Consider the following 26,356-nt stretch of genomic DNA (forward strand, 5'->3'; position numbering starts at 1 on the left):
CCTGCGGCGCAGGTCCTCGGCCACGGCGGCCCTGCAGCTGAACAGGTAGGCTCGCAGAGATTTCAGCCGCTGCCGCAGCCGCACCACGGTGGCCAGTGGCTCAGCGTGCAGGTACAGCATGGGGTTCTCCTGCTGGATGTCGATCAGGGGCTCTTCGTACACGTACTCCAGAAACTCTTTGGCCTGCTTCGATACCTACGAAACAAACTTCCTCAGTCAGTCTGGCAAATCATCTAGCTTGCCACACCTCCTCCAAGTAGGAACCAGAGTTTAAATATCAAAGGCACATTATTTTCTGAACAAGCCAAGAGAAAAAGCCCATAATTTAACTACATATGAATTGTGTCTTCTCTTTCTCTCTTCTGAGAACTTGTAAAAGTAACCTTGGCATGGAGAGGAATTCATTAATTTTGAATCTTGATTATGGTGGTGATTACACGAATCAACATGTGATAAAATGACACAGCACTATATAGACCCACGATACCCATGGCCACTTTTTTTTGGGGGGGGGGTATATTGTACCATAAGTGATCTAAGATGTAACCAATGGGAGAAATTGGGTGAAAGGTACACAGGATCCCTCCTTATCTGTGCAACTTCCTGTGAGTCAATAATCATTTCTAAACTTAACACTGCTGTTAAGTCTTAATTTTTCATTTTAAAAACTACACACATATATATTCTGTACCACTTTTATAAGTAGCCTTTTTTAAAAAAATAGGTAAATCATGTACATATTACAGAATTCAAAAGGGATAAGAGGATAGCTTAAAACAATAATCTGCAGAAAACAGGCTGAAAAAACACACTTTGGTTAGCAGAAAGGAGTGCTCTTTGAATGACATTGAGCTTGGGCTGACTGACTAATCTATCCATCCAATTCTATATCCACTTCTGGTAGTAAACATCAAGACTATGAGAAAGTGAAAATGTCATTGTCATTAGAGTAGAAACACAATGCATCTGAGATACAGAAGGAGTAGCTTAAATAATGTGTAACAAGTGGGGAATTTGGGAGAATCTTTACATATCAATTCACTGATACCAGTTGTGGATTGGCTAATGATATGCAGATTTGGCTTTGTTTCTATTTAGGAAGGTAAAGCCTCTCTAAAAAAGTTTCTACCAAAACTGCTCTAGTACTGGGAATAATGGTAGAATTCAACATTAAAAAAAAATTTGCTTATTAAAAAGAAAACTGAAAATCCACTATGCCTTACATTCTAGGCTAGAAGTGTATTAATGAAGATAAATAGGATACAGTCCTTACCCTTAAGGGACTCCCTATTTAGTATCGGAGATAAATATTTAGAACAAAAACTACAGGTAGCACATAGCCTGTCCTCTACTACAGAAGAAATACAGACGAGGCCCTCCAGTAGCTTAAAGGAAGGAGAAATCAGCTCTCTGGGGCGGAAGGGAGCCCCTGGCAAAGCAGGGTATACTGCCTCAGGGACTAGAAGGATAAACAGAAATTCACTTGATGGGCAAGGGTGGGACAAGAGGGGATCACCACTAGCAGATCCAACCCGGAGAACCCGTCTATATGAATAGGTGATAACTAAATGTACGGCTGTCATATGTTGATTAAAACACATTTGTGTAATTTAGTATTTTGTAATATAAAATAAAACTCATACATAAGTTTGTTATAAAGAGATACAAAAAGCATTGTTTTTTTTCTTAATAAAAGTCACCTTTTTTTATTAGCATTATTTTTTTTTTTTTAAGATTTGACAGAGACACAGTGAGAAAGGGAACAAGAGGGAACACACAGTGAGAGAGGGAACACAAGTTCCCTCTCCTTAATAAGAGAGGGAACACAAGGAGTGGGGGAGGGAGAAGCCGGCTTCCTGCTGAGCAGGGAGCCCAAAGCTGGCTGATCTCAGGACCCTGGGATCATGACCTGAGCGGAAGGCAGATGCCTAACGACTGAGCCACCCAGGCGCCCCTCCTTATTAGCAATTATTTTTGAGGTACCTGTTGTGTGATCCTTTGGGGGTCCTGCAGTTACGTAGGTGGTGAGGTTTACAGTCTCTGCAAATCAGCTCACAAGAAGGCACCCAGAATTAGCCAAAACCTTCCACTACTTAACTGGACGGGAAATAACAGTTGGCAGGGATACATAATGCCTCACTCTGAAGCACAGAGACACAGGTATATGCCACATAAATACCACAGCAGGCATCAGTGGAGAATAAAGCAGTCATGGCCCTGTCTTCATGTAGCTCAAGGTTCGGTGGAGAAAAACAGAATTGGTTCAAATATTTTATCATGGCTAAATATTTGCTATATTTAAATATCTTAAGTGGGGGGAAAAAAACCTGATGGTGTTCTGAGAAATGAAGTACAGTCCACTTGAAACTGTTGCTGAAAATGATGTATTGTACAATTCAATTAGTCTTTCGAGCTCTATTGAGCAGTGTTTATACTGAGTCAGGGCCCTGCTGAATTAGGTTAACAATACTACCTTTTAGTAGGTGAACAGAAGGACAAAGGGCACTGGCCAGTCTCCCAGGCCTGAAAAGGCTTCGCTCTTCAGGTGGTACTTAAGCGCAAAAGGGGGAAAAAAAGTCTTTTTCAGAGACAGTAAAAGCAGGGAGACAAATGGGACAGCAGCTAACGACATCAGTGTTTATAAGGTGAAATTACTAGAAACAAAAACAGAGCTAGTTTCAATAATGTCTAGGGCTCTGCTTCACGAAGTTATTACCAGTGTTGAGACTACAGAGCGTAGTGTGACCGCCGCTGCCGCCGGAGTGGGCGAACAAATCTTTGCAACACTGAGCCATGTTCTTGGCAGCACGGCTGAGCACATGCTCACTTTTGAGAATCCACCACTTACGATGGTAAGAATTTTTCAAAGAACGAAGAATTTGGCACCAAATGCTATTTTTGCAAAAGAAGAGTGCTGTATCCTCACTGATTTCCTAAGTTCTAAATAACCCTGCATACTGGTAGAAAGATTCCACTTTCGGATTCACTGTAAATAGAAGCTTTTTAAGAGAGATCACGTTAAAACACATATAGATACTTAGGGAAGGAAGCCAATGATATTCTTAGGTGATAAAGTTTATATGAGAAACTTTCTTTCCTGTTAACAGAAATATTACATAAATTACATAAATTATATGTGAACACCAAATATATTCCACCTAAGAGCTACTGTCCTATTTTCTGCCAAATTATGAAAACCCTGAAAAGCCTGAGTGCTGTTTCAGATGTATATAAAAACTCAGCTCACAGGTGCAGATAGATGGACCCAATACATCTTAAAAAATGATGTTGGTTGGCATTCTTTTCCATGATCCCACTCCACATCAGAAACAACTTTTGTAGGGCCAGTAGTTCATTTTTCAAACCTACTAATCTCTTGAGATTTTACCAACACTTAATGTTTATTAGTAATTAATATAATTTCTTACTATAGCTTTTTTAGGTTAAAAACAGACTAAGCTCTAAGAACTCAAGTCTGTGACTTGATTTTGCCAGTTTGTGAACTGGTGCCCCCTTCACAACAGCGCTGCAGTCTGAGGGATTCAAGAGCTGAGGAGGAGGAAGTCAAGGCCGAAAGCTGCTCCTCCACACCTCACACGCGGGAGTCGTCGGAGGAAACACCAAGTGGGTTATAATCAGCTTCAAATTATAAAGACCAAATGTGCTCTATCAACAGATGTATTTATAAGTAAACATATTTGTTATTTGAGCAGTAACCATCATCGGTATAGATTTAAACATAATACGTCTTTTGTTAAGCTGGTGACAGCTACCTCTTAAAAACAGAATTCTCAAATATTCAGGTTTACGTAATTCTGAGAAAGAGGTTCTGGAATGGTGTCCTGGTATGTTCCCCCACAAAAACAGCCCCGGGTGAGAGAGCAGTGGAGCAAAGGGAATGTTTAACAAGAGGCAGCAGTTTGGAGACCATGGGTGGGGGTGGGAAGAGTAAGGACTTCAGCTATTGTGAGGAAGGAAAATGCAGCAGAATAAAACAGATGAGAACATAGTTTTAGAATAACAAGAATTGGTGCAAATAATCTAGTTCCATTTTTCTCAGCCTGTGTTCTAAGGAATACTGGTCCCACAAAAATGGTGCTCTGAAAATACCACCTGCCACATTCTTCGCTTAGTGATTCGGCGCAGCATGTCAGCCTACGAAAGCCTGCGGACATGGCGTCTGCTTCGCCTGCTCAGCCCAGCAATTTCCCACACCCAGCTGCAGACGAGGCAGCAGTTTAGGGTTGTGCGGGCCTCGTGCAGGGGGCAGTGGGGATGAAACTCCGTTAGAGGCCCCTACCCGAATGGAGGTAGGGGCCTCTAACTCCTTCCATCCTCTTGCCATGCTATGACCGCCCAGGGCTGCATTCTCTTGAGGCGTCCGGTTCCGATCCAGAGCTGGCCCGGCTGTGACCCTCCTAGAGAACCCTCTTTTTGAGCAACACCTATTAACAAACATTGAATCCAGACAGCTTAAGTGACTTAACTGCTCAGATCTCTGGATACTCTATTCTGTGCTTTTTAGCATTATTTATATTCACAGTTTTTTGTATTCTTTAATAACTCTACTGTCAACTACCCATTTGTTACTTCTCAAAAGAGGTGATCCCTGTCCACGTTCTGTCCTTCCCTTTCCCCAAACACAAAGGGAGACTAACTGATGATGGAATTTGGCAGTATGCTGGCCACTTGATTTTAACTATGAAACAAAAATACAGTCCAGTAAACCATCCTTTATCCAGAGGCACTTATTTGTGTATTTGTTTATAATCTTTCTCCCTCCGTTGGAATACGAGCATTCACTATGTCCCCACTGCCTAGAAGAGTGAGCGTGCTGGGTGTTCGACAAACACTCGCTAAAGAAATGAACGAGGGCTTTACGCTGCTCTGGCTGTGACTCTGAACCACACACTCTTACTTTACACAGACTTCTAACAGCTTCTGACGGCTCAGCTATTTGTTTCTAAGCTCACCACATCTTTAGAGTTGAGAAAGTAGACAAGGGGAAGGACAGCACAGTCACACCCGAAGTGACAGCAGGAATCCCGGTACCAAGGAAGAAAGGAGCCTGCAAGGAGCTACAGGTAAAAGCGCAGCACACAAAACTGACTGAGGACAGTTTGGAACATGCGGCAAACTCAAAAATGTACAAACCTACATCCAGGAAGGTGTCCTCAGTCTCACTCGTGAATGAAAGAACATACATTCAAAACGATGTATCAAGTTATTCACTGAATCATTACCTGTAATAGCAAAAGACTGAAAAAAAAAAAAAAACCAACAATCCATCCAAGAAAGGACTGGTTAGATTGTCATGAGTGTATAAAAACATGTAAGATTCATGGTAGAATATGGAGTGTCTGTAGAAAAGACAAAGCAGGCAAGGCCTGGAAGAGGGATATGATTGAAACGGAGGGGAGAGCGCTCCAAGAGCATCACGTAGAGACCACCCATCCCCGCTGTTGGATGAATAAGCACATGCACGAAATTTCCTCTGGAAAGCTGGGTAAGAAAGCGTCATCTAGCTGCCTGTGGGAAGAAGAACACGAAAGGTGGGAGGAAGATGATCTCTGCATGCACACCCTTTGTATTTCCTGAATCTGGAAGTTTGTGGAAGTATATTATATTTGAAAATAAAGAAAGAATAAAAGTATAGCACTGCAGGGCAGTTTCCTTTGGAAAAAGTAGCCTTCTATACCACATTAAACCACACCGACGTAATCACAGGACAGAACAATCATATTTATAATTCTGGGGCATTAAAAAAGACAAATTCCTATACATATTTTCTGAAATAGAATATATGGAGCTAAGTGACAGTTAACATTTAAAAAATAATAAAAGTAACAATTACATTATCAAAAATTTGGAGAATAAACATCAGGAAAGAAAAAAAAAATATATCACAGTCTTACCACAGTAAAATAACCACTTATGCTTTGGTATAATGTTTCCTTCCCTGTATTGTCCCCCCGTGTTCATTGTGGAAAATCGTGGCAAAATTCTTACTAAAATCAATCCCAAGCATAATACTTCTTGGTCCTCTTAAAATAGGCAGTGGGGAGTAACAGAGGAGGAATCAGGAGATCTTAAGGTTAATTGCAATTTGTTCACAAAATCTCCAAATGACTCTGAACGAGTGGTTTTTCCCAACAGTGAGCTGCTCTCCAGCTCTGCGAGAGCAGCACAGCTTGCCCTGAATGCCTCTCAAGATGTAGAGATAGGAAATAGTTTATGTAACATGGAAAACCCCTAGCCAAATGGAATGTGAATATTCAGGCTAGGACATAAAAATATTTTTTAAAAGCACAACAGAAGGGAACTATTTAGGAAGATCTGAGGCCAAGTCTGAGGTCCTCACCATCTCTTTGTCATGCTTGATACTTCTGAATGGGAGGATGGAGAGTAGGGGGAAAGCTGTCTTCAAAGAGTTTCATTAGAAAATGGCTATAGAACTCAAGGACAAGGTTTAGGTGCTGTGTAATCCCAGAGTTCAATTTAATTTGCGGGATGCATACTGGAAAATAGATGAAATCCTGTTTTAAAAATAATTAGGAGTATTATTACTCCAGAGGACAGACAAGGAAATGCTTCAGATGACAGATTTCAATCTGCTCTGCAAAATCATTTTTTCACTCTCTTAAATGGATATTCAAGCCAGTCACGTACTTATTAAGGATAGGAGGCAGATCTAGCAGAATGATGTCTGGTCTTGGAAACTGATAGGTCTGAATTGATCCTCACAATTAGAAACATTAAGTTAAATGCTGGTGTCTGGACTAAATGAAATATAGTTACTTAATGCCAGCAAGAGATGATCCGATAAAATCGACCAGCTCTGTTCTTGCTTTAAAATCTTCCCTGGTCCACTGACAATCTGGGAGGAAGGTCTGGCAAAGGAGATTCTCCTCATGTACAACGTGGATGAAGCGAGGGTACCCAACACCTTCAGTCAGTTACTTACCCTCTCAACATCAAACCTTGTCATTTGAATGACCAGCATGGCGAAATGTCTGCTCTAGAGAAAAAGACTACAAGCATCAGTGATGGTTAAATTGGCGGTTTCAGTGGCTCACTGCAAACAGATCTGGATCTCCTCCAAGTCCATCTTTGTAAGCCATGTCCGGTTCTCAGACTTTCCTTCTCTGGTGCCACCTCTGCTGTTGTAACTCCCTAGAGTGCGGCATATTCTGCTGGCAGGTGCCACCAGCCTCAGCTCTGGGTGAGCGCGGGGCCGGGACTGCCCCCCTCACTTGCTCTTTGTACACCTCTCAGCTGTCAAAGCCCTGCTCTAAGCAGATTAATCTAATCTAAACCAAACTCAACTCTACATATACTTTTATCTAATACACACGGCAAATATATTTATAGCCTATATTCCGAGTGTCATGTACAAGATGCAGAGGAGAGACTGATGACTGGGAGAGGGGAAGAGAGGAACTGGCAGAGGAAGGGAGGTTTAAGACAGGCTCGCTTAGGGTCTGCCTTGCTGAGTGAGGGCAAGAGGAAGATGAGGGGTGTGAAACAGCACGCACGGCGGGACTGAGGAACAGGACAGACTGTGACCTTACTGAGGATGCTCATGGCGGGGGGCATGAAGGGGCTAGAAGAGCAGGGACCAGAGATCACAAAAGATCCTAGTGTCAGGTCAAGGGATTTGTGTTCATCTTCTATACACTCATAATAAAAGCTGGCATTAACCAAGCACCCGTGTGCCAGTCATGGTGCTAAGGGCTTTCTGGGAATCACCCTTTTAGGGCAGCAGCCATCTGATGGAGCAGTTGCTATTATTATCATCACCACCTCCATTCTAAGGGCGAAGAAACTGAGACCGAGGGCACAAAATTTACCCACAGTGCGATTAGGGTTTTCTGAACCATTGCCCAGGCAAGACTGGCAGGCAGAAGTGGAGTTAGGAGGCTACCAAACTCCTTCATGGGAGTGACGCCCAAGGTTCGAGTTTGTGAGGTGGACGGCAGGTGCACCGGCGTGCAAATCCCGCGGTTGGGTTTTGCTACCTGATTAGATGGGGTGGGGGTGGCAGAGGGAAGAGCCCAGGCTGTCTCCCAGCGCTGGCAGTGAGTGGGGACTGGTGGGGCCACAGACATTCCAGAGGCACATGTGATGGGGGTGATGAAGCCGATTTGGGGGTACCGAATTGGAGGGGCCCATAAGACAGGCCTCATTCCTTCACTGAGTCAGTATATATTCTTGTTACCTACTACGCACCAGAAACTGTGCGAAGACATGTTCCCTGTGCCCAGGGAGCTCACAGAGAGGAGCGGCATAACTATGTCTTAGGCACAATTCTGTTTACTTCACATGCATGAGCCCATGTAACCGCCAGAGGTCCCATGAAGTGTTATTGTCCTCATTTTACAGATGAGGATACTCAAACACAGAGATACTACATAACTTGCCCTGGTTAGACAGCTATTAAATGACCAAGACAAGGCCCGAACTCGGGCAGTCTGGGTTCATTTTACAAATTAGTAAACAGGTTCAGGAAAGTTCAAGTGATTTGTTTCAGCAAATCAAGCCCCAAATAAGAGGTGGAGGTAGGACGTGGACAAATGCCTGTTTAACTCCAAGCTCCTACTACTTACCCCTTAAGTAAGTCTAATTATAGACACACACACACGCACATACACACACACGGCACGGTGGTGGCACGAGGGAGAGAGCCAGCAGTGCAGCCAATAGGGTAGGGTGGGGAATACCAGAAAAGGTGTTGCCAACGAGGACCTGGTTTTATCAGCTCTGGAAGAATGAAGAGGGGTTCCCAGATGGAGAAAGGTATCTATAGTACATGTGGAAGGATGATCTCTAAACAAAAGAAAGGGCTCTTCTTCCTATGATAGGAGGGGAAGCAGTAAAGCCAGGTACAAATATGGATACATTTGTAGGAATTCATATCCATATCGTATAGTGTTAGTGTTGTCCTCGAAGTGGTGGCAAGGTCATATGCTGAGAAGGATGGGGATGAGGCACCATGAAGACACTCAAGATGTGAATGGTTACTGGAGACAGACCTACCCAGGGATACAGAAAAGTACCAGCCAAATGGCCCCTCACAACTTTTGTGTTTGTTTTAGACTTCAAATATTACAGGTGGGTGACAGTCTGGGGTCCCTTCCCCAAATACCCTGTTCCCAGGTGATACAGTTACACTGACACCAAGTCTCAGACACCTATTAGCAAAGAGGTACACAAGCAGCCTTACAGACGATGTTTGGACCAGACACTTTGTGTGGAAGGTTCATTCAAGGCAGATGTGACAGCATTGTGGCAGAAGGATCAGAGAAGCTTCTAGTCACTCAGGTACCAGAATTCTCTGTTCTGGCAGAACACAGGACCATAAACGAATCCTACGCCTAGAGTACGTCAGCGGATTAGATCCCCCAACTTGCCAAATCCTGCTGCAGGACAACCCCCGTATCTTGAAGACTACAAAGTTGAAACCAGAGCTAAGATGCTATTTGGTAGTTAAATCCACAGATCTCCCTTTTAGTAGCAAAAATGGAGCTGCAGATAAGGGTAGGAATCATCAGGGAGCTGAAACTAATGAAGAGAAAGAGAGAAGGCAATAAACTGGGAAGAGAAAACAAAAAAAGGAAGCCAAGGAACTGCAACATTAAAGGTGTAGGCAGAGGACGAAGAATCAGAGGTGACTGAGGAAAAAGAGAATTCGGAGAACCAGGAGTGTGTCTTCCAAGTCAAGGCAGAAGAACTCCTGGTCCAACACTGTATTCCGGAGAAGTCCAGTAGAAAAAGAAACTGACAAGGGTCAATCAGATTTGGCAAAAGCGATGGAAGAGCTAGTGAGCCGAGGCAGAAGCAGCACCTTCTCCAGGAGGAGTGATGCTGCTTCTCTGGGCGGAAGGAGCACAAGGAGGACAGACGGAGACGGAGACAAGTTTACCAAAGGGCTGGCAGAATCACTGCCTAATCACTCCTGTATCTCTATGAAACAGAAGGTAAAGGCACTTCCAGAGTGACCAGGGCTGGGTCTTTAATCTCATTTTAGAATCACGGGTGCTGGGGTGCCTGGGTGGCTTAGTCGTTAAGCATCTGCCTTTGACTCAGGTCATGAGTCAAAGGCAGGCTCCTGGGATCAGGGCCCACCTCCAGCTCCCTGCTCTGTGGGAAGCTTGCTTCTCCCTCTCCCACTCCCCCTGCTTGTGCTCTGTCTCTATCTGTCAAAAAAAAAAAAAAAAAAGAATCACAGGTGCTGAAATAAATCAATATGATGACAGCTACTGATATAAACAGAAGGGAACTTCCCTGAGCTACCCACTGGCACCTATACCCAGACTCTGCCTTTTCTCTTATTTCCTGCTCCAAGCAAAGGCCAACCCCCACCTACATGATTCTTTCTCACTCAACCATATCATTCTAGCAATTCTTTCTCTCCTAGGTAGTTCACATCAGCATAGAAAACATGCTGTTATTTCTTCCATTAAAGCAAAAATCAAACTTCCCTCTGGTTACTCCCCATCTCTCCTTCCATGCCCTTATCGCAAAACTTCTCAAGAGGTCTCTGTTCTTGTCACTTATTTCTCTCCTGTTCCATGTCAAACTCACTCCAATGAGACCTTCTCTCCCACTGCTCAATTCAAACTGCTCTCATTAAGTCACTCATTACCTCCACATTCTTATAGCCCATGATCAATTCTCAGTGCTCATCTTATCTGACCTACGTATCAGCTTATGTCACAACTGATCTGAAGACACATTCCTTGTGTGGCTTGTTGAGCACCCGAGGGTCCTCTCTCTACCCTCCCCTCTCTACCCTCTTAAGGCGAGTGCCCCAGCGCTCAGACTTCCTCTCCTACTCGGTTGACTTGCATTTTTATAGCTACCAACTCTGCTATTTGTACTTTTGGGATACCCTGCTAGGTTGTTAGCAGTTACTCTGCAAAGCATGCTTCTCACTTCCTCCCTTTTTAAAAAATAAGGAACAGTCCAGCTGAAGGTCTAAGGGTGGCTCAGTGAACCGCTCCTTGGCGTGGCCATGCACCCAGAGATCCTCTTAGCTTCTGGTCAGATTCTAGTTCCAGGAGAGATGGACCTGCTGGAAGACTGACCTTCACATGAGTAGGAGTAGTCCTACTCAAAGTAAGAAATACCTTGATTACATACATCCTCTTCTTCAAAAGTCACTAGTATGCCCATGCATGCGTTATTTTCCTATTTTTTTTTAAAAGATTTTATTTATTTCACAGACAGAGAGATCACAAGTAGGCAGAGAGGCAGGCAGGGAGAGGGAGAAGCATGCTCCCTGCTGAGCAGAGAGCCTGATTCGGGGCTTGATCTCAGGATCCCGAGATCATGACCCGAGCCGAAGGCAGAGGCTAAACCCACTGAGCCACCCAGGCGCCCCTATTTTCCTATTTTTATCCTCTGACAATATTGTGATTTTGGAGGTAAGATCTAATTAAAAAAAAATAAAACAATGAGGCCTCTCCATCTATCAGAATTAGCACCCACAGTTAATTATCAAGGCCCAGAAGTAGAAACTGCTATATTATCTTTTTAAGTGAGAAATGAATAAAAAGTCGTAGTTAAGATGCCTTTAAATGTGAGATATTTAAGAAGCATTAGTTAAGATCTCGTAGCTTTTATGAGACTACCTAGTCAAGGCTGCTTAAATTCTTACACCATTATTTCTTAATCCACACGACGACAGCTGAACACCCACCCTGCGATTCTGAGGTGAACTCAGACTCTGGGCTTACCTTGTACTTTGAAGTATCCCAGTTGTGGACTATGCGTGCCGGGATGAGGAAACTGTCGTCCACGTGGCAGCCGCTGCAGTAATACCACCCACTGTAACTGCACACCTTGGCCTTCCCACTGGAGAGACCTATGGATCGCTGACATCCTGTCGAAGCAGAAGAATGAGTCTCTGATTAGTGCTGTACTTTTTTTTTTAAAGACTATATTTATTTATTTGACAGAGACACAGCGAGAGAGAGAGAGAGCACAAGAAGGGGCAGTGGGAGAGGGAGACGCAGGCTCCCCACTAAGCAGAGAGCCCAACGAGGGACTTGATCCCAGGACCCTGGGATCATGACCTGAGCCAAAGGCAGAGGCTTAACGAATGAGCCACCCAGGCGCCTGTACTGTAGTACTTTTAACACCACAGAACAGGTTACACAACCCTCAAACAAAAGTCTGCAAAAGGAAAGAAAAAGAAAAAACTTCAGAGAATACATGTATAGATGTGTCCTTCTCTTCCTAGCCCTATATCCTCAACCCCTTACCTTCTACGGGGCTGCCATAACTGGAATCTAATATGGTCCCATTTCTGGTCTCTTCTGTGTCTTCTGCATACAGTAGTCAGAGATCAGCCTCTCTACAACTCCACTATTAGCACTTCACTTGTTCCTCATAAGCTCTCTTTCCACCACCAGACATTTTGCTGGGAACTTCTCATAAAGGATCTTACATAACGCGTACAACACATCTGTGAGATGGTTTTAGCCAATCTGAGGTCACCGAACCGGGAAGAGGTGGAGTTTGGATTAGGCTCTAAGCTGGTCTGAGTTTAAAATGATTCTAAAAACCGGTACGCAGTCTTGCTTTACTTACATAGTCAATGAATCCCCCGACTGGCCCCTGTATCACCTTTCCAACTCTCTACTCCTACTACTCTCCAATAGAAATACAACTTCTTTATTGCAATCAGAGAACTCTCCTTGCTATTCCCCAAATAAACAGTGTGCTCACTCGACCCTCCATACGTTGGTGCATATTACGTCTCCTTACACAAAACCCTCTTCTCTGATTTCCACTTTGCCAAATCCTGCCCATTACTCAAGACCAGTGGCTGCCGGCAAGTCATTGCTAAGGCCCGAGGAAATCCATGATTCTGTGAGCATTGTCCTGGGGCTCTCGGGCGGACTGGTAATAATCTAGGCCCTGTCACAAAGAAGCCATGCTTTTTCTCCAGGTAGGAGGCACTACATTCTCTTGGTGAGTACAGAATTCCCGTCAGAACCCAAGGAACTAAATCCAGGCAGCCCAGAACAGGTAATCATGATTATACAAAGAGCAATATCATCCTGGCATTTCTGATCAACTGCTTTCATTTCAGAAATCTATTTCTGGATCATGGCTGGATTAAGAACTGCACTGACCAAAGAAATCTCACATTAAGCCTATTTAATGATAATATCATCACCCCCCCACCTCCTCCTCATCACCATCACTGTGGAACCTCATGTCCATTAAAGGGGCTCTGAACAGTCTATTTAACAAACTGCTAACCTAAGAAAAAACTAATTCACATGAACTCCATGAATGAAAATATCACAAAAACTCAAAGGACTTTAATTTTCATCACAAATAAAATGGTATCAGTAATCAAGCAGTCTTGCTGTGCATTCTCCAGGAAGAGAATTAGATCGTATTGCTTTAAAGACAAGAGGTACTAAAAGATAGTACGTAAGTGCATCGGTATTGTGCTTCAAAAGCTGCACACTGGTCCTTCCTGGAATGACTGTTTCTTTACTGTTGAGTAGCAGCAAAATCAGAACAAGTTCCTGTTTTTCGGACGGGCTGAGCAATGAGATGTGTGCGACAGACAGAGTAGCAGCACATACACATGCTGCTGCTGTCCCTGAGGGAAGGTGCAGTCGTCGGTCACCATGAGCAGGCTGTGAGCTCCGGAATGTGTTTGCTGCACTGACTGCAGTACTGCTCATCTGGCATTTAGCACACGCTTCCGGAAACTACTGTGCCTTTTTATGTGCTTGTCCAATAAGAACCACACTAGAAACTCCTCAAAGCAATTTCTTATCCTCAGTACTTAACACAGAGCTTTACATACAGCAGACCATCAATAACTGTTTATGTAGAAAGGATGATAAATTGAGTATTACTTGGACACACATACACCTGGATATAAAGAGATTCTAATTTCTCAAAGCTCTTTCAGAACCGATTCCCCTAACCTGGTCACCTGCCTCTTAAAACAGCATTCTTTGGTTAATAACCCCGTGAAAAATATGTTGCCCATTCTAAGAATTACACATTGCTCATGTGATCATATATGGACTGTGAAGCAGAATTCACTGGAACTTGACACATCCTAGACACTGGGATATCGCTGTTTCCAAAAATTCGCTGATGGTCAAATTGAACACTGAAATGACGATGAGTAAAACTCAGTCTTTTTTTAAGGATTTAGAAAGTGATCATGGTCCTGCAGGAATTCCAGATCATCATTATAGTTTAAACTCACCAAAGAATACAGCAAAAATAAATTTGGGTCACTTTAGTTTTTTGGTTGTTTGAATTTTAGATATAATTAACATTAGCAAGCATTTGCTAGATATTTATATATGCTTTAGTGGGTACTATGTGTATATCAGTCTATAGTTTTTAATGACTTTATTATGATTTTTAGATGTAACATACATAAGCAATATTAAAATACACAAATATGCATTTTTTTAAGAAAGTATATGTTCTAAAAATTTGTATCTCAACCAGGCACCCAGGTCCAAAGCCTAACACACTGGGGGTTCAACTACATGGGCTAACTAAATTAGCTAAGCATTCTTACCACTGTGCACTGGTCTCCAGGCTCATCAAAGAGAGAAGGGCTGACAGAGCGTGGCTAGGGCTCGCTCAGGCTTTAGGTTAGACAGAAGTAACAGTTCTTGGGTGTCTTTACCTTCATACCTTATTTAGAACGATGCTCTCCTACTTGCCATGCCGAAATCACCCCTAATGATCCAGAAGTAGGTTTGAACCTATCTGCATGCTTAGGACTGTTTTGGATACATGGTGTACAGACAAGCACAAGTCCAAGTTAGAAAGTCCATTCTTGCCTAGGACAGACTGTGAACGTGACCTATCAAACTCTCTAAGTCTGCTTTCCACGCTGCAAAGGAAGGGGCCATCCTAAATCCGTGGTTTGCCAAATTCAGTGAGTGTCAGAATTTTCTGAAGAAGCCTGTGAAAAATGTAGACCCCTCCCCCACCCCAACTCCTACCCATAAGACTTTGATTCTGTAGCTCTGGATTAGAGCCCAGGAACCTGTATTTCTCCCCAACCAGCCAACTACCACCAGAGACGCTGGTGGGGGAAAAGCGGAGAATGGCTCCCTGGTTTCCAGGTGGCTGCTAAGGCACCTCCAAGCTCTAAAAGTCTAATTCCATTCAAGCACAGAGGGTGTGCAGCCCCTCAAATGAAAACCTTGTAAATGGTCATGCAGTATACTCTCTCAGCTTCCAAAATCAACATTTCAGGTTCCCAGTCAATTTCTAAAAATCTGCTATGTAGAAACAACCTGAGTTCATTTTACCAGTGTTTTCCCACAGCATTCACGGTCTCCACTGAGAAGCATCTTACTTGGTTTAGAATTAAAACTTTTAATCTCCAAATTCAATGTAGTATTTGTCATTGAAAGAACACAGGAGGGTCAAAGAAGATTAGAGGCTAGTGGCCTAATGCAGATTCATTTTCTAAAAAACACCACTTACCATTTATTTGAAGGAAACACCTATTTTTTCAATTAATTTTAAGATTCCTTCTTTAATATCATACTAGCAAATCAGAGACTAAAAATGTCTAAACAATTCCCCTAAAGTTATATGATCTGGATTTTACTTTATCATTGTGATGTTTTCAACAGGGCAAAAAAAATGTGTTTTTGTAAAAACGATTATGACAAAAACACATTTTTTGAAGGGTGCCAAAGCTGGACTCTGGCAAGCGACATTATGTCGAGAAAAACAGAACCGCAAAGCAGAGACAAAAAATAATTAATTGAAATAACTAATTAGAGCTTATTTACATATTATATTTTTATGTACTTTCAAACAGACTTTTGAATAATACTTCTAAATTAAGGGGTATTTGTAGTAGGGAACCCTCCACATATTGGATCAAAGCAAATACATTCTTCCCAGTCTCTTTTTGAAACTTTTCAGAGGGTGTTCAATTCATAGGAACAAAAAACTATCTCACAAGAGAACTCACTGGCCTTTTTTTTTTTATTGCTTCCCACCCCACTTCAAATCTTTAATGAACACATGCTCTGAAGAGCTTAGCTTCCCCTCTGGTACTCTTTTGGAAACAAATGTTACCATTTAACTGAAATCCTATTTGCTGCATGTACAGTCCATTTCCCAAATGGCCTTTCACTAAAGACGACCAAAAGAATCTGTTGCCAGGGGTTGAAGCAGAAATTTTGGCATAATTCTCCACAAAGGCACAAGCTTTCTTCTAACAAGTGTACCTAGTTAGCTCAATTGGCGGCAACGTGGTGTTACTGAAGCCGAGATCTTGAGGAGAAGCCAACCACCTTCTCACTGCCTCATGGCTACCAAATCTGCCCTCCTTCCCCTGACCAGCAGCTGGAAAATTCATGGGCATAAGAGGAAAATGACGTGAGCTGTGGCTAGATCCAGGTGGATCTCCCTAAGGAAAGAACACACAATGCCTTCTAAGTGTGGTCAGCCACACTACCTCCTTTACTCAGTTTGGTAAAGTAAATTTGGTATTTTGTGTTTGGAAGGTAGGAAATGCTCTAAGAAAAAAAACAAAGGCAAACCAAAAGAAAGAAGAGAAGGGGGTCTTCCTAAAAAAGGGAGGAAAAGAGATAAGAGTAAGGGGATAAATTTTCATTTTCTCTTTTAAAAGTGAAAAAACTGGCAAGTTTCATACCCTCTTTTACTATATGCACACAATGGAGGGAGAGGTGGCCACAGGAAGGGCAAAAGGACTGTCCTTGCCCCCTTACCCCCGCTGTCCAGTGCCCTGGTGCGGGTCAATGACCTGTGGTAAGCACTTTGTAAAATGGGGATTGAAGGCCTGGACTTTGACCCAAAGCTCTACAAACTAGATTTTCCAAAATGAAGGAAAACAGAAATGTGGGGGGCAGGTTTTCAATGACTTGCTACTTTATAAGAATCAGCAGGAAAAAGGTCCTACAGAACTCTGTTTTCCAAGCTTACAGTCTACAACCATTGACTCACTGCTGACTAAAAATACAGATAGCACCCGGCAATCCCATGCAGCTGTCTCTCGCTTCCACAATGTTTGCATGAAACAGACCTGGGGGACTACCCCTTCTTTCAACCTCCAACCACCCCCAACCTCCTTCCCAGGTGCAACCTCCAAAACCATCCTTTCTTGACCATCCTCTGCCTCTGGGACCAGCCAACACTGTTTTTTGTGGTTAGCTCCTTACTTCCCACCAACCTTGAGCTCCTAGATTCATCAGAATTATTTCACCAAAATAGAGGCTGCTGTCAACTTCTGGGTCAACCTACATCTGCAGGCTTTCTACACCTACCTCTCCTTGGGCTTCTATTTTTGGCTGCAATGATGTGGCTCTGGAGGGCATGTGCCAGCTCTTCTGCCAGGTTGCCCAGGGGAAGCATGAGGGTGCCCAGTGTCTCCTGAAGATGCAAAATCAGGGCAGAGGAGAACTGACGTGGGCCCTTTAGGATAATCAAGGCGGTTCTACCCGCACAGACCTCCATTTCTGTGACTTCCTGGAGAGCCACTTCCTAGATGAGGAGGTGAAACTCATCAAGAAGATGGCGACCGGCACGCCTGGGTGGCTCAGTTGGTTGGACGACTGCCTTCGGCTCAGGTCATGATCCCAGAGTCCCAGGATCGAGTCCCGTATCAGGCTCCCGGCTCCTTCTCCCTCTGACCTTCTCCTCGCTCATGCTCTCTCTCCCTGTCTCTCTCTCAAATAAATAAATAAAATCTTAAAAACAAAAAAAAGAAGAAGAAGATGGCGACCACATAACTTCTGCAAGTTAGGGCATGGGCTGGACTAGCATCTCCTGTAAAGACTCACCCTCAAGAAGGACTAGGAGCCTCTGGAGCCCAGTGGTCTTTGAGGGGTTCCTCTGTATTCCCCAGGTATCAGGGTATCTATTTCCTGCAGCCACTAAGCAGTTTTTTAACACCCTGAAGTCCCTCCTCAGCTGTGGACCAAATGGAAACAATAAAGTTTTTATAGAAAAAAAATAAAAAGAAAACATAAAGCCTGTCTATGCTGGATAAAAGCTTTAATGTTTGTTTACTCTTCATAGAATGTTTTACTAAGATTACAAATCATATTAAATACATTAATAAATACCAAGTAGATTCCAACTCAAGTTGAGAAGTGTCAAGATTCATTGGTCTTTCAGGTAAACAATGATTGAGAGACTAAAGTCAATATTTAGTCAAAATTTATCTTGAAAGGCAATAAATCTTGATTTTTGCCAAGGCAAGTAAGTAAATATGTGCACTGTTCTAGAGATTCTGACTGCTTTTTTGTCTACTAAATAGCTATACTGAATTAAAAGTATCTGTGACACAGATTTTCACTTCCAAAGACATGGTTTGGAAGATGTTTGTGATAAGGTGCTTCAGTACCAATATTATGGTAATATAAGGTCAGAGAAGGTTAACAATAAAATGTTATTTCTCCATCTAGTATATTTAAATCAGTCTAAACTTAGTATTTTTTTCACACTTGTTTTCTTAATAGTTTATGACAAATTTTCTCATTAATTTCTGTGCCTGTTGGCTCTTTACCCAAGACTCTCAAGAAAACAGTTTAAGTAATTTTAAATGGAAATAATAAATAGGTAAATGGATAAACAAATACATAGTACTTGCTATATGCCAGGCACAGACACATATTTATTATCAATTCTACAAGGTAGGTACTATTTCCATTTTATAGATTAAGAAACTGAGGCAGAGTGTGATAAAGTATTCTGTCCATGGTTATACAGTTAAGAAAGAAGACAGAGCTTAACAGAAGTAGCTGATGTGGTACTTGATGAGAAATGCTAATATATATATGGATGAATTTCCATGTAGCTATTTCCTATATATAAAATATTTTAAAATGATCTCTTTATATATGGCAATACGAGAAGTAGAGGAAATATAAATCAATTATACAAAAGAGCATAAGTTACTCTGTCAATGAATTAGCCTAGGCCCTCACAGCATTAGCATCACCCCGACTAAGAAGGATGAAGGGGACAGGAGTGCAAATCTAGATGGTGGAAAGCTCAAGATAGTAGAGATAAGCCAAGGAGGAAGCAACAGCTCTAACTGTGGATACAGGGGAAGGCTGTGCAGGCCTAGGGCATTTGAACTGGGCCTTGAAAAAGAAAAAGGGATTTTGGAAGACAACAGCTCAGAAAAATAGGGGCATGTTTGGCAAATGTTGATTACTCCAGATGTCTGAAGCCCCCGTAATGAGAGGGGTGTTAGGAAAAAAGAACTTGGAATCATAAACTATAGCTAGAACCTAAGAATCCTGAAGGTTTAGGGGGAGGAATGCTTACTAACCAATAAGATACAGGAAGAGCTAGAGTTGTTTGAGGCAGAACAGCAATCTGAGCTTCGGAAAGATTAACTGGCAAGAAAAAAAAAAGGAAGGGGACAGGACAAGTTGGTAAGTTATTGCACCAGTCTGGGCTAAGTAGGCAGTGAGCTTGGGAGCAGGAAGGGGAAAGAGAAGGAGATACTATGGAGATGAACTGCAACATTTTTGGTAACTAATGTGGAAAGGACTGGGATTGTCAAAGATGCCCATGATATTATATGAGAAATCCATCAGTCAGAAGGGGCAGGTGGTTTCAGGGAGAAAATGCTGTTTGGGGCGTGAAGACCAAAAGACAGAGTGCAAAAATTTTGAGCTACCAGATCTTCTGACTCCTAAAGCTCAGCTGACTGAGATTCATTCCCCATTACTGTATAAACCAATTTGAATTTGATTTTCTGTTAGGTGACTGAGAGCATCTGATGTATTTGATACTGAATAATGGCTGGTTAAGAGTTCTCTTTATGTAACCTAATATTTTTACCTAGAGCTATCCATTAAGATGCTAAGGTCTCATTATAAACCATTAGGTGGTACGATATAATCAACATGCATTTCCAAAGAAGACATTTATTTCTTTATAAAGAAGGAAGTAAAAGCCAAGTGAGGAAGAGATGACAGCACAGTGGTTCTCAGCTTTGTGACAGCACAAAGGGCAAAATAAGAGGTCTGAGTATGGACACTATTAAATCACTTTTCCCTGCAAGTAACAGATACAAGGTCTATCATGGGAAGGAGGAAAGCCCTCTCACCAGCTCTACTTTCTTAGCCAAAAGAAAAGATTCGTGCCACTACGTTCATTTAGAGTAGAGAGGTATCAAAGAGAAGCCTTATCCACACTGCACCACCACCTCCTCAATTACCTGCCAGGAACACTGCTCTTTTCTTCATGAAGTAATCCTTCTGGTGAAACACTCGCAACCAGTAACTCTTATTTGGAAAACTGCAGAAAGGGAAAGGGATGAACTGATCTGATTATTTTAAACATAAATGTGGCCAGCAGTGGGAATATTGTCCCTCTGTCACAGTCTACTTCCCGCTGCCAGCTGTCTCTTAAACACAGGAGTAGCAGGATTCCCCATATTGTACCCTGCAACCCCAGACAAGGAAAGGAGTTCAGCCTCACCATCCTTGTAATAAAGCAAATGCTGGTCTAGGCTACTTGGAACTTACATACTGAAAGCTTTGGGGGAAGTTGTCTTATTTAATCAATAGTCTTGGATGCCTGGGTGGCTCAGTTGGTTAAGTATCTGTCTTTGGCTCCAGTCATGATCCCAGGGTCCTGGGATCGAGTTCCATACCAACCTCCTTGCTGAGTGGGAGTCTGGTTCTCCCTCTCCCCCTGCTCATACTCTCTCTCTCTCAAATAAATAAACAAAATTAAAAAAAAAAATCAATGGTCTTACTGGAATGTTCCTCTGAACCAGTGCCAAGCCATATACAAGCCCGAGACAAAAGAAAAATTCAGTCATACTGATCCTATCTCTAAAATTTTACATTTTATTCATCATGGATTTTTTTTACATTAATTGAGACTTTTCAATGAGGTTACATGTAAGATATTATTTATCTCAATACTGAGTGGTTGGGGGAGGCATCCTCTTAAGTCGTATGCCCAAAGCAACTGCCTCACTCTCCCTACAGGGTTCAGCCCTTTACTGAACCCTTTTGCCTCACAGAGTTTGCTGTGTACCCCAACGATGGTCCTCCTACAGTATTCTCCCTGATCTTTAACATTCTATTAAACCACCACTAACTCTCTTTTTGTGGCACAGCACTTTATAAAGAAGTGAGGAAACCCAAGTGAGGAAGAGAAGACATAGTCGGTAGGCCATGTTTCTGTGGAACCACAGCACAGTGTTTCCACCTCTATTTCAATGGCTTTGAAAGGTCAATAACCTCTTACTGGCTTAGAAGTTCAGATTATCTTTTTGATTTCCCTGAGAAGCAAGCTGTCTTTCTTTAGCCTTTCTCTGGAACCTGTTTCCTTCCGGCTTATACGCAGAAGTCTCTGTGTACACCAGCCTTATCCAGCCTGTCGCTTCTGTGACAAACACTGTCCCGGTAGGGGCTCCTCAGACTTCTCTTTCACGTCACTCCCCGCTCTGAATGCCTGCTCCTCTTTCCTTATATTTTTTTGTGAGTCTCATCCCTTTGAACTTTACAGGGTCTTTACAACACAACCTTCCCTCTTCTTCGCTAAAACCCTCGAAAAACCCTGACAGCATCTCTTAGAGTAATTTCTACTTGAGCTATTTTAGTAATGACAACAATTTGATAAAATTAAAGTCATGAGAGTGGATCCAAGTAGTACTAGGAACAGTCTCAAATTGAAAGAGATCACTTTCATCAGCTTCCCTTAAACCCATGCTTGGTTTTTTTTCATTTTCACCCAAACCAAATTCTTTATGTTCTAGAAGATTTAGGGACTGTCTTGGTGTACTCTCTTCCTTGACCCTTTTCCCTATGCCTTTTTTGGTCTTCTTTCTTTTTTCTGTCTTTCTAAAAGCACAGATTTGTTACCACCTCCAAAACTAACTTTTAACTCTATGTGTAGTATCTGAAGATAGACTGCTTGAAGCTAGAAGGCAAGACACAAAAAGACATCCACAAGCAGGAAACTCCCATTCACTGGGCCTCAAGTTCCCATTTGAAAGGGACCCCCTAGAGGAGTATCCGGCCTCCTCCCAGATGGAGGCGTCAGCTATCTGACTAGTGGGTTTAGAAGAACCCTGGCATGTTCTTCGGCCCAGCCTTCAGGAAGCAGTTTTCCTGTTTGCTGTGGAAAGAAGACATGGCCTTTGGGACTCCAGCTGTGACCATGCGAGTAAGTCCCTCTAATGTAAAGGGTCCATTATATAACAGTAAGTGCAATTGATATGCAATACCTGTGATGTTTGATCTCCATCTTCTTGACCCCTGGGAGCAGAATGAAGAGTTTTGATACTTAAACTCTGTAAAACCCCTATCAAGATGATGGCTCTGGGGCACCTGGGTGGCTCAGTGGGTTAAAGCCTCTCGGGTCCTGGGATCGAGCCCCGCATTGGGCTTTCTGCTTAGCGGGGAGCCTGCTTCCCCCCCTCTCTCTGCCTCTCTGCCTACTTCTGATCTCTGTCTGTCAAATAGATAAATAAAATCTTTAAAAAAAAAAAAAAAAGATGATGGCTCAGACACACACTATCTACCAATGGGAGTGGGAAGGAAAAAGGAAGGCAGTCAGGCAACACATGGCAGTGGGTGACGGGGATCATACAGGAAAGCTGGGCTCGGCGTCTTGCAAGGAAATCCTTTGCATTACCGGGTACCTTTCATTCAATTAAAAGTCTTCATCTTAACAATGGATGAGAAACATCATTTTTCTAAAGGTTTCCCATCTAGTATTAGGCCTCAATAAGACTTCCACTCATCTAAGAACCTCTTGCATATTTTCTAGGGGGAAAATGCAGTGATGTACAATATTACTGAATTAAATTTGGCACTTTTGGTTCTGGTGGTATTTTGTAACCTACGAACTGCACACAGTCAGCAGTTTAATCTCCCTTCAAGTTCGAGTGTCGAAGATGCTGACCAGCAGGACTACTAGCGCTGGCCGCGGCCGTGTAATGCATCAGTGGTAGGGCTGCAGACAGAAGACCAAGCTCTTCTGCCCCTAATGCATTACTTATCCCACTGAGTCTACACGCTTCCCAGTCACCAAATCATGTGTATCTATTATTCTGTCTGGTCTCTAAAAGCCTGGGGGCTAAGAAGAATATCTTTATTGATAAAGATGGAGGAAGGAACCAAGACTTTCAAATTAAGTCTGTCCTCTGTGTCAGAGGTACAGGCTTAGTGATTTGACAGGGAAACGATTTTCAGTAAGGCTTTTGACTCAGCCCCACGTGATTTACTTACTTCACTGAAAAAATCAGCCAGATACAACCCTTGGTGTGTGTGTATATATATATATATTTTGTTTGTTTTAAGATTTATTTATTTATTTATTTATTTGACAGACAGAGTTTACAAGTAGGCAGAGAGGCAGGCACAGAGAGAGAGGAGGAAGCAGGCTCCCTGCTGGGCAGAGAGCCTGACGCGGGGCTCCATCCCAGGACCCTGGAATCATGACCTGAGCCGAAGGCAGAGGCTTTAACCCACTTAGCCACCCAGGCGCCCCAACCCTTGGTATACTGATACATACCTGGTCAGAATGTGATTTTCAGCACAGTGACTATATTCAACAATATTCTATTGTATACCTGAAAGTTTCTGAGAGTAGATCTTAAAAAGTCTCACCACCCACACTCCCGATAGGTAACTATGTGAGGTGACAAATGTGTTGACTAACCTAATTGTGGTAATTACTTTGCAATATATATGTATATCAAATTGCCACATTGTACACCTGACATTTATACAATGTTATATGTTAGTTATATTTCAAAAAAGCAGGGCAGGGGGGAAGTGAACAAATTCTGGGGATCTAATGTATAGCATGGTGACTACAGTTAAGAAAACTGTCTTGCAGGGATGCCTGGGTAGCTCGGTCAATTAAGTATCTGCCTTCAGTTTAGGTCATCGAGCCCCGCATCAAGCACTGCATCTGGCTCCTTGCTCAGCAGGGAGCCTACTTCTCCCTCTGCCTGCCGCCCCTCCTGCTCATGCTCTCTTTGTCTCTCTGACAAATACATAAATAAATATTTCTTTAAAATATTGTATACTCGACAGCTGGTAAGAGAGTAAATCTTAAATGTACGACAACAAAAAAATGTGAACTGTGAGGTGATGGATGTCTTTACTAACCCTAATTGTGGCAACCATTTCACAATATTCATGTATACCAAGTCATCACAATGTAGACCATAAAGTTATACATTATTTGTCAATTATATCTCAATAAAGCTGGGGGAAAATAAAAGAATGTGACTTTCAATCTTCTGGAAACTCACACAAGCCTCCATGTCCTTGGTTTTGGAATCCTAGTTCTCTCCTAGAAGTGGTATATAACACACACTAAATTAGCTAAAGCTAATAAATGAAATTAATTTTCCTGGTCACCTTTATAATATCTATTTAAAAAGAAACTATTTTAAGCCAAGATTTGAGAGTGTATCTGGGTCAGAGAGTGGGATCACAAAGTCACTGGACGTGCACATCATCCCACCGCTGGGAGGGCTCTCACCGGGCTGGGCCGACCAGGGCCAGCTTCCTGGCTGCTTCTGAAGCGGCTTAGTCCCAGAAGACCTAGGAAGATACCACTAGAAAGCTCCCCTCCCGCGTGAGCGCAGTCCGTGCTGGAAGGCACCCACTAGCAGCAGACTGGAAATGAGAGAACAAGGTAAACAGGCCAAGGCCGCCTCCTTCTCGGGGGTGCAGCCATATTTAGCACTTTCCCTCCTTTCATCTGGATCGCATTTTTGCTGTCTGTACTGTTGTATAATAGAGAATTGTCTCATCTTCCTCCCTCACTCCTAGCAGGGAGTTTCTAAAACTCGTGGAATTTCCTGAGTGATACCAGGGTCTTTATTATTCTTGAGCCCCCTGGATCACAAGTGACCTTATGGTACTGAGGTGGCTTATGGTGGGTCACCAAATAGCTTCGGATAGAGGGTGCTCACCAGAAGGACCAACCACTTGATTAGAGGGTTTAGACTTTGAACCAGCCTGACCTCTTGAGAAGGAATGGGGACAGGGACACCTGGGTAGTTTGTAGGTTAAGCATCTGCCTTCGGCTAAGGTCATGATCCCAGGGTCCTGGGATCGAGTTCCGCATTGGGCTCCTTGCTCACCTGGGAACCTGCTTCTGCCTCTGCCTGCAGCTACCCCTGCTTGTGCCTTCTCTCTCTCTCTCTGACAAATAAATAAATAAAATCTAAAAAAAAAAAAAGGAACGAGGGCTAGAAACTGAGTTCAATTACAAGGTCAATAATTCAATCAAGCATGCCTATACAATGAAACCCTAATAAAAACTTTGGATACTGAAAGTCTGTGGAACTATTCATGAACTGGTTTATGAATATACTGATGTGCTAGGAGAGTGACATGCTCTGATTCCATGGGCGAAGAACACAGAAGGTCTGCATTCGGAACCCTCCCAGAACTTGCCTTCTGAGTCTCCTCATTTGTATCCTTTCTAATAAAATAGTAATTGAGTATAGCACTTTCTGGAATTGTGAGTTGTTTCAGCAAATTATTAACCTGAGAGGGCTATGGGAACCCCCAGCTAATCAGTCAGAGTGTGGGTGGCCCAGGGACATCCTGAACTTGTGGCTGGCATCTGCAGTGGGAGCAGCCTTGTGAAGGATCAAGCCCTTCACTCATGGGGTTTGTGCTAACTGTGCGTGGCTCGTGCCAGAAATGAATTGCAGTACACCAGTTGGAATTGAAACAATATGTGCATATGAGAGGAAACTCTGATGGTACAGTGCCTGGAGTAGGGGTTTGCACCATGTGTTTGAGGAATCCTAGTCCTACAAAGAGGGGGTCAACTAAGTTTGGAAATGTAGCGTATTTATACCTCATGTCAATACAATAAAGGCTCTAAAAGGTTACATAGCAAAAAAAATTTTTCTTTCTGAGTCTTATTTATTTAAGTAATCTCTACACGCAACTGTGGGGCTCAAACTCATGACCCTAAGATCATGTTCTTCTGACTGAGCCAGCCAGGCACCCTGTATAGTCAACTTTTTTTTTTTTTTAAGTCCCTGGAAACCTTCAAAATCTTAACTGGCTTTCCAAAAGGGTAATGATTAGAACTGTTTAGTGCACACCTACTATGCACCAGATGCAGAGCCAGGGAGATAGCAATGAACAAGACAGCACAGGCAAATATAGCACTTGCAGTCAAGGGGAGGAGACAGGTATTAAATGAACAATTACACAAATGACACTATAACATCAATTATGAAGAATGCTAGAGTAAGTGGTACTACACCGGCATTACAGGGGAGAGAACTAAATAGGTCCTAAGTCAGTCTGCGGGATTGGTTGAAGAAGGTGTTCTTGAGAAAGTAATG

The 26,356-nt window shown here is 42.8% G+C and overlaps 1 protein-coding gene across 4 annotated transcripts in view; it reads right to left on the minus strand.

The window, feature by feature from the left end:
• Window positions 1–26,356, minus strand: part of PLEKHM3 (pleckstrin homology domain containing M3) — a 178,644-nt gene that overhangs the window by 99,780 nt on the left and 52,508 nt on the right. For all 4 annotated transcript variants that reach the window (XM_004764266.3, XM_013062300.2, XM_004764267.3 and 1 more), the window contains 2 exons: window positions 11,739–11,884; window positions 2–195 (listed from right to left, as the gene is read on the minus strand). In XM_004764266.3, coding sequence (XP_004764323.1) covers window positions 2–195; window positions 11,739–11,884 — 340 coding nt within the window. The remainder of the gene's footprint in view (window position 1; window positions 196–11,738; window positions 11,885–26,356) is intronic.

Source organism: Mustela putorius, unplaced genomic scaffold (assembly GCF_011764305.1).
Source record: "Mustela putorius furo isolate JIRA1106 unplaced genomic scaffold, ASM1176430v1.1 tig00000275_pilon_pilon_pilon, whole genome shotgun sequence".
In the NCBI taxonomy this organism is placed as follows: domain Eukaryota; kingdom Metazoa; phylum Chordata; class Mammalia; order Carnivora; family Mustelidae; genus Mustela; species Mustela putorius.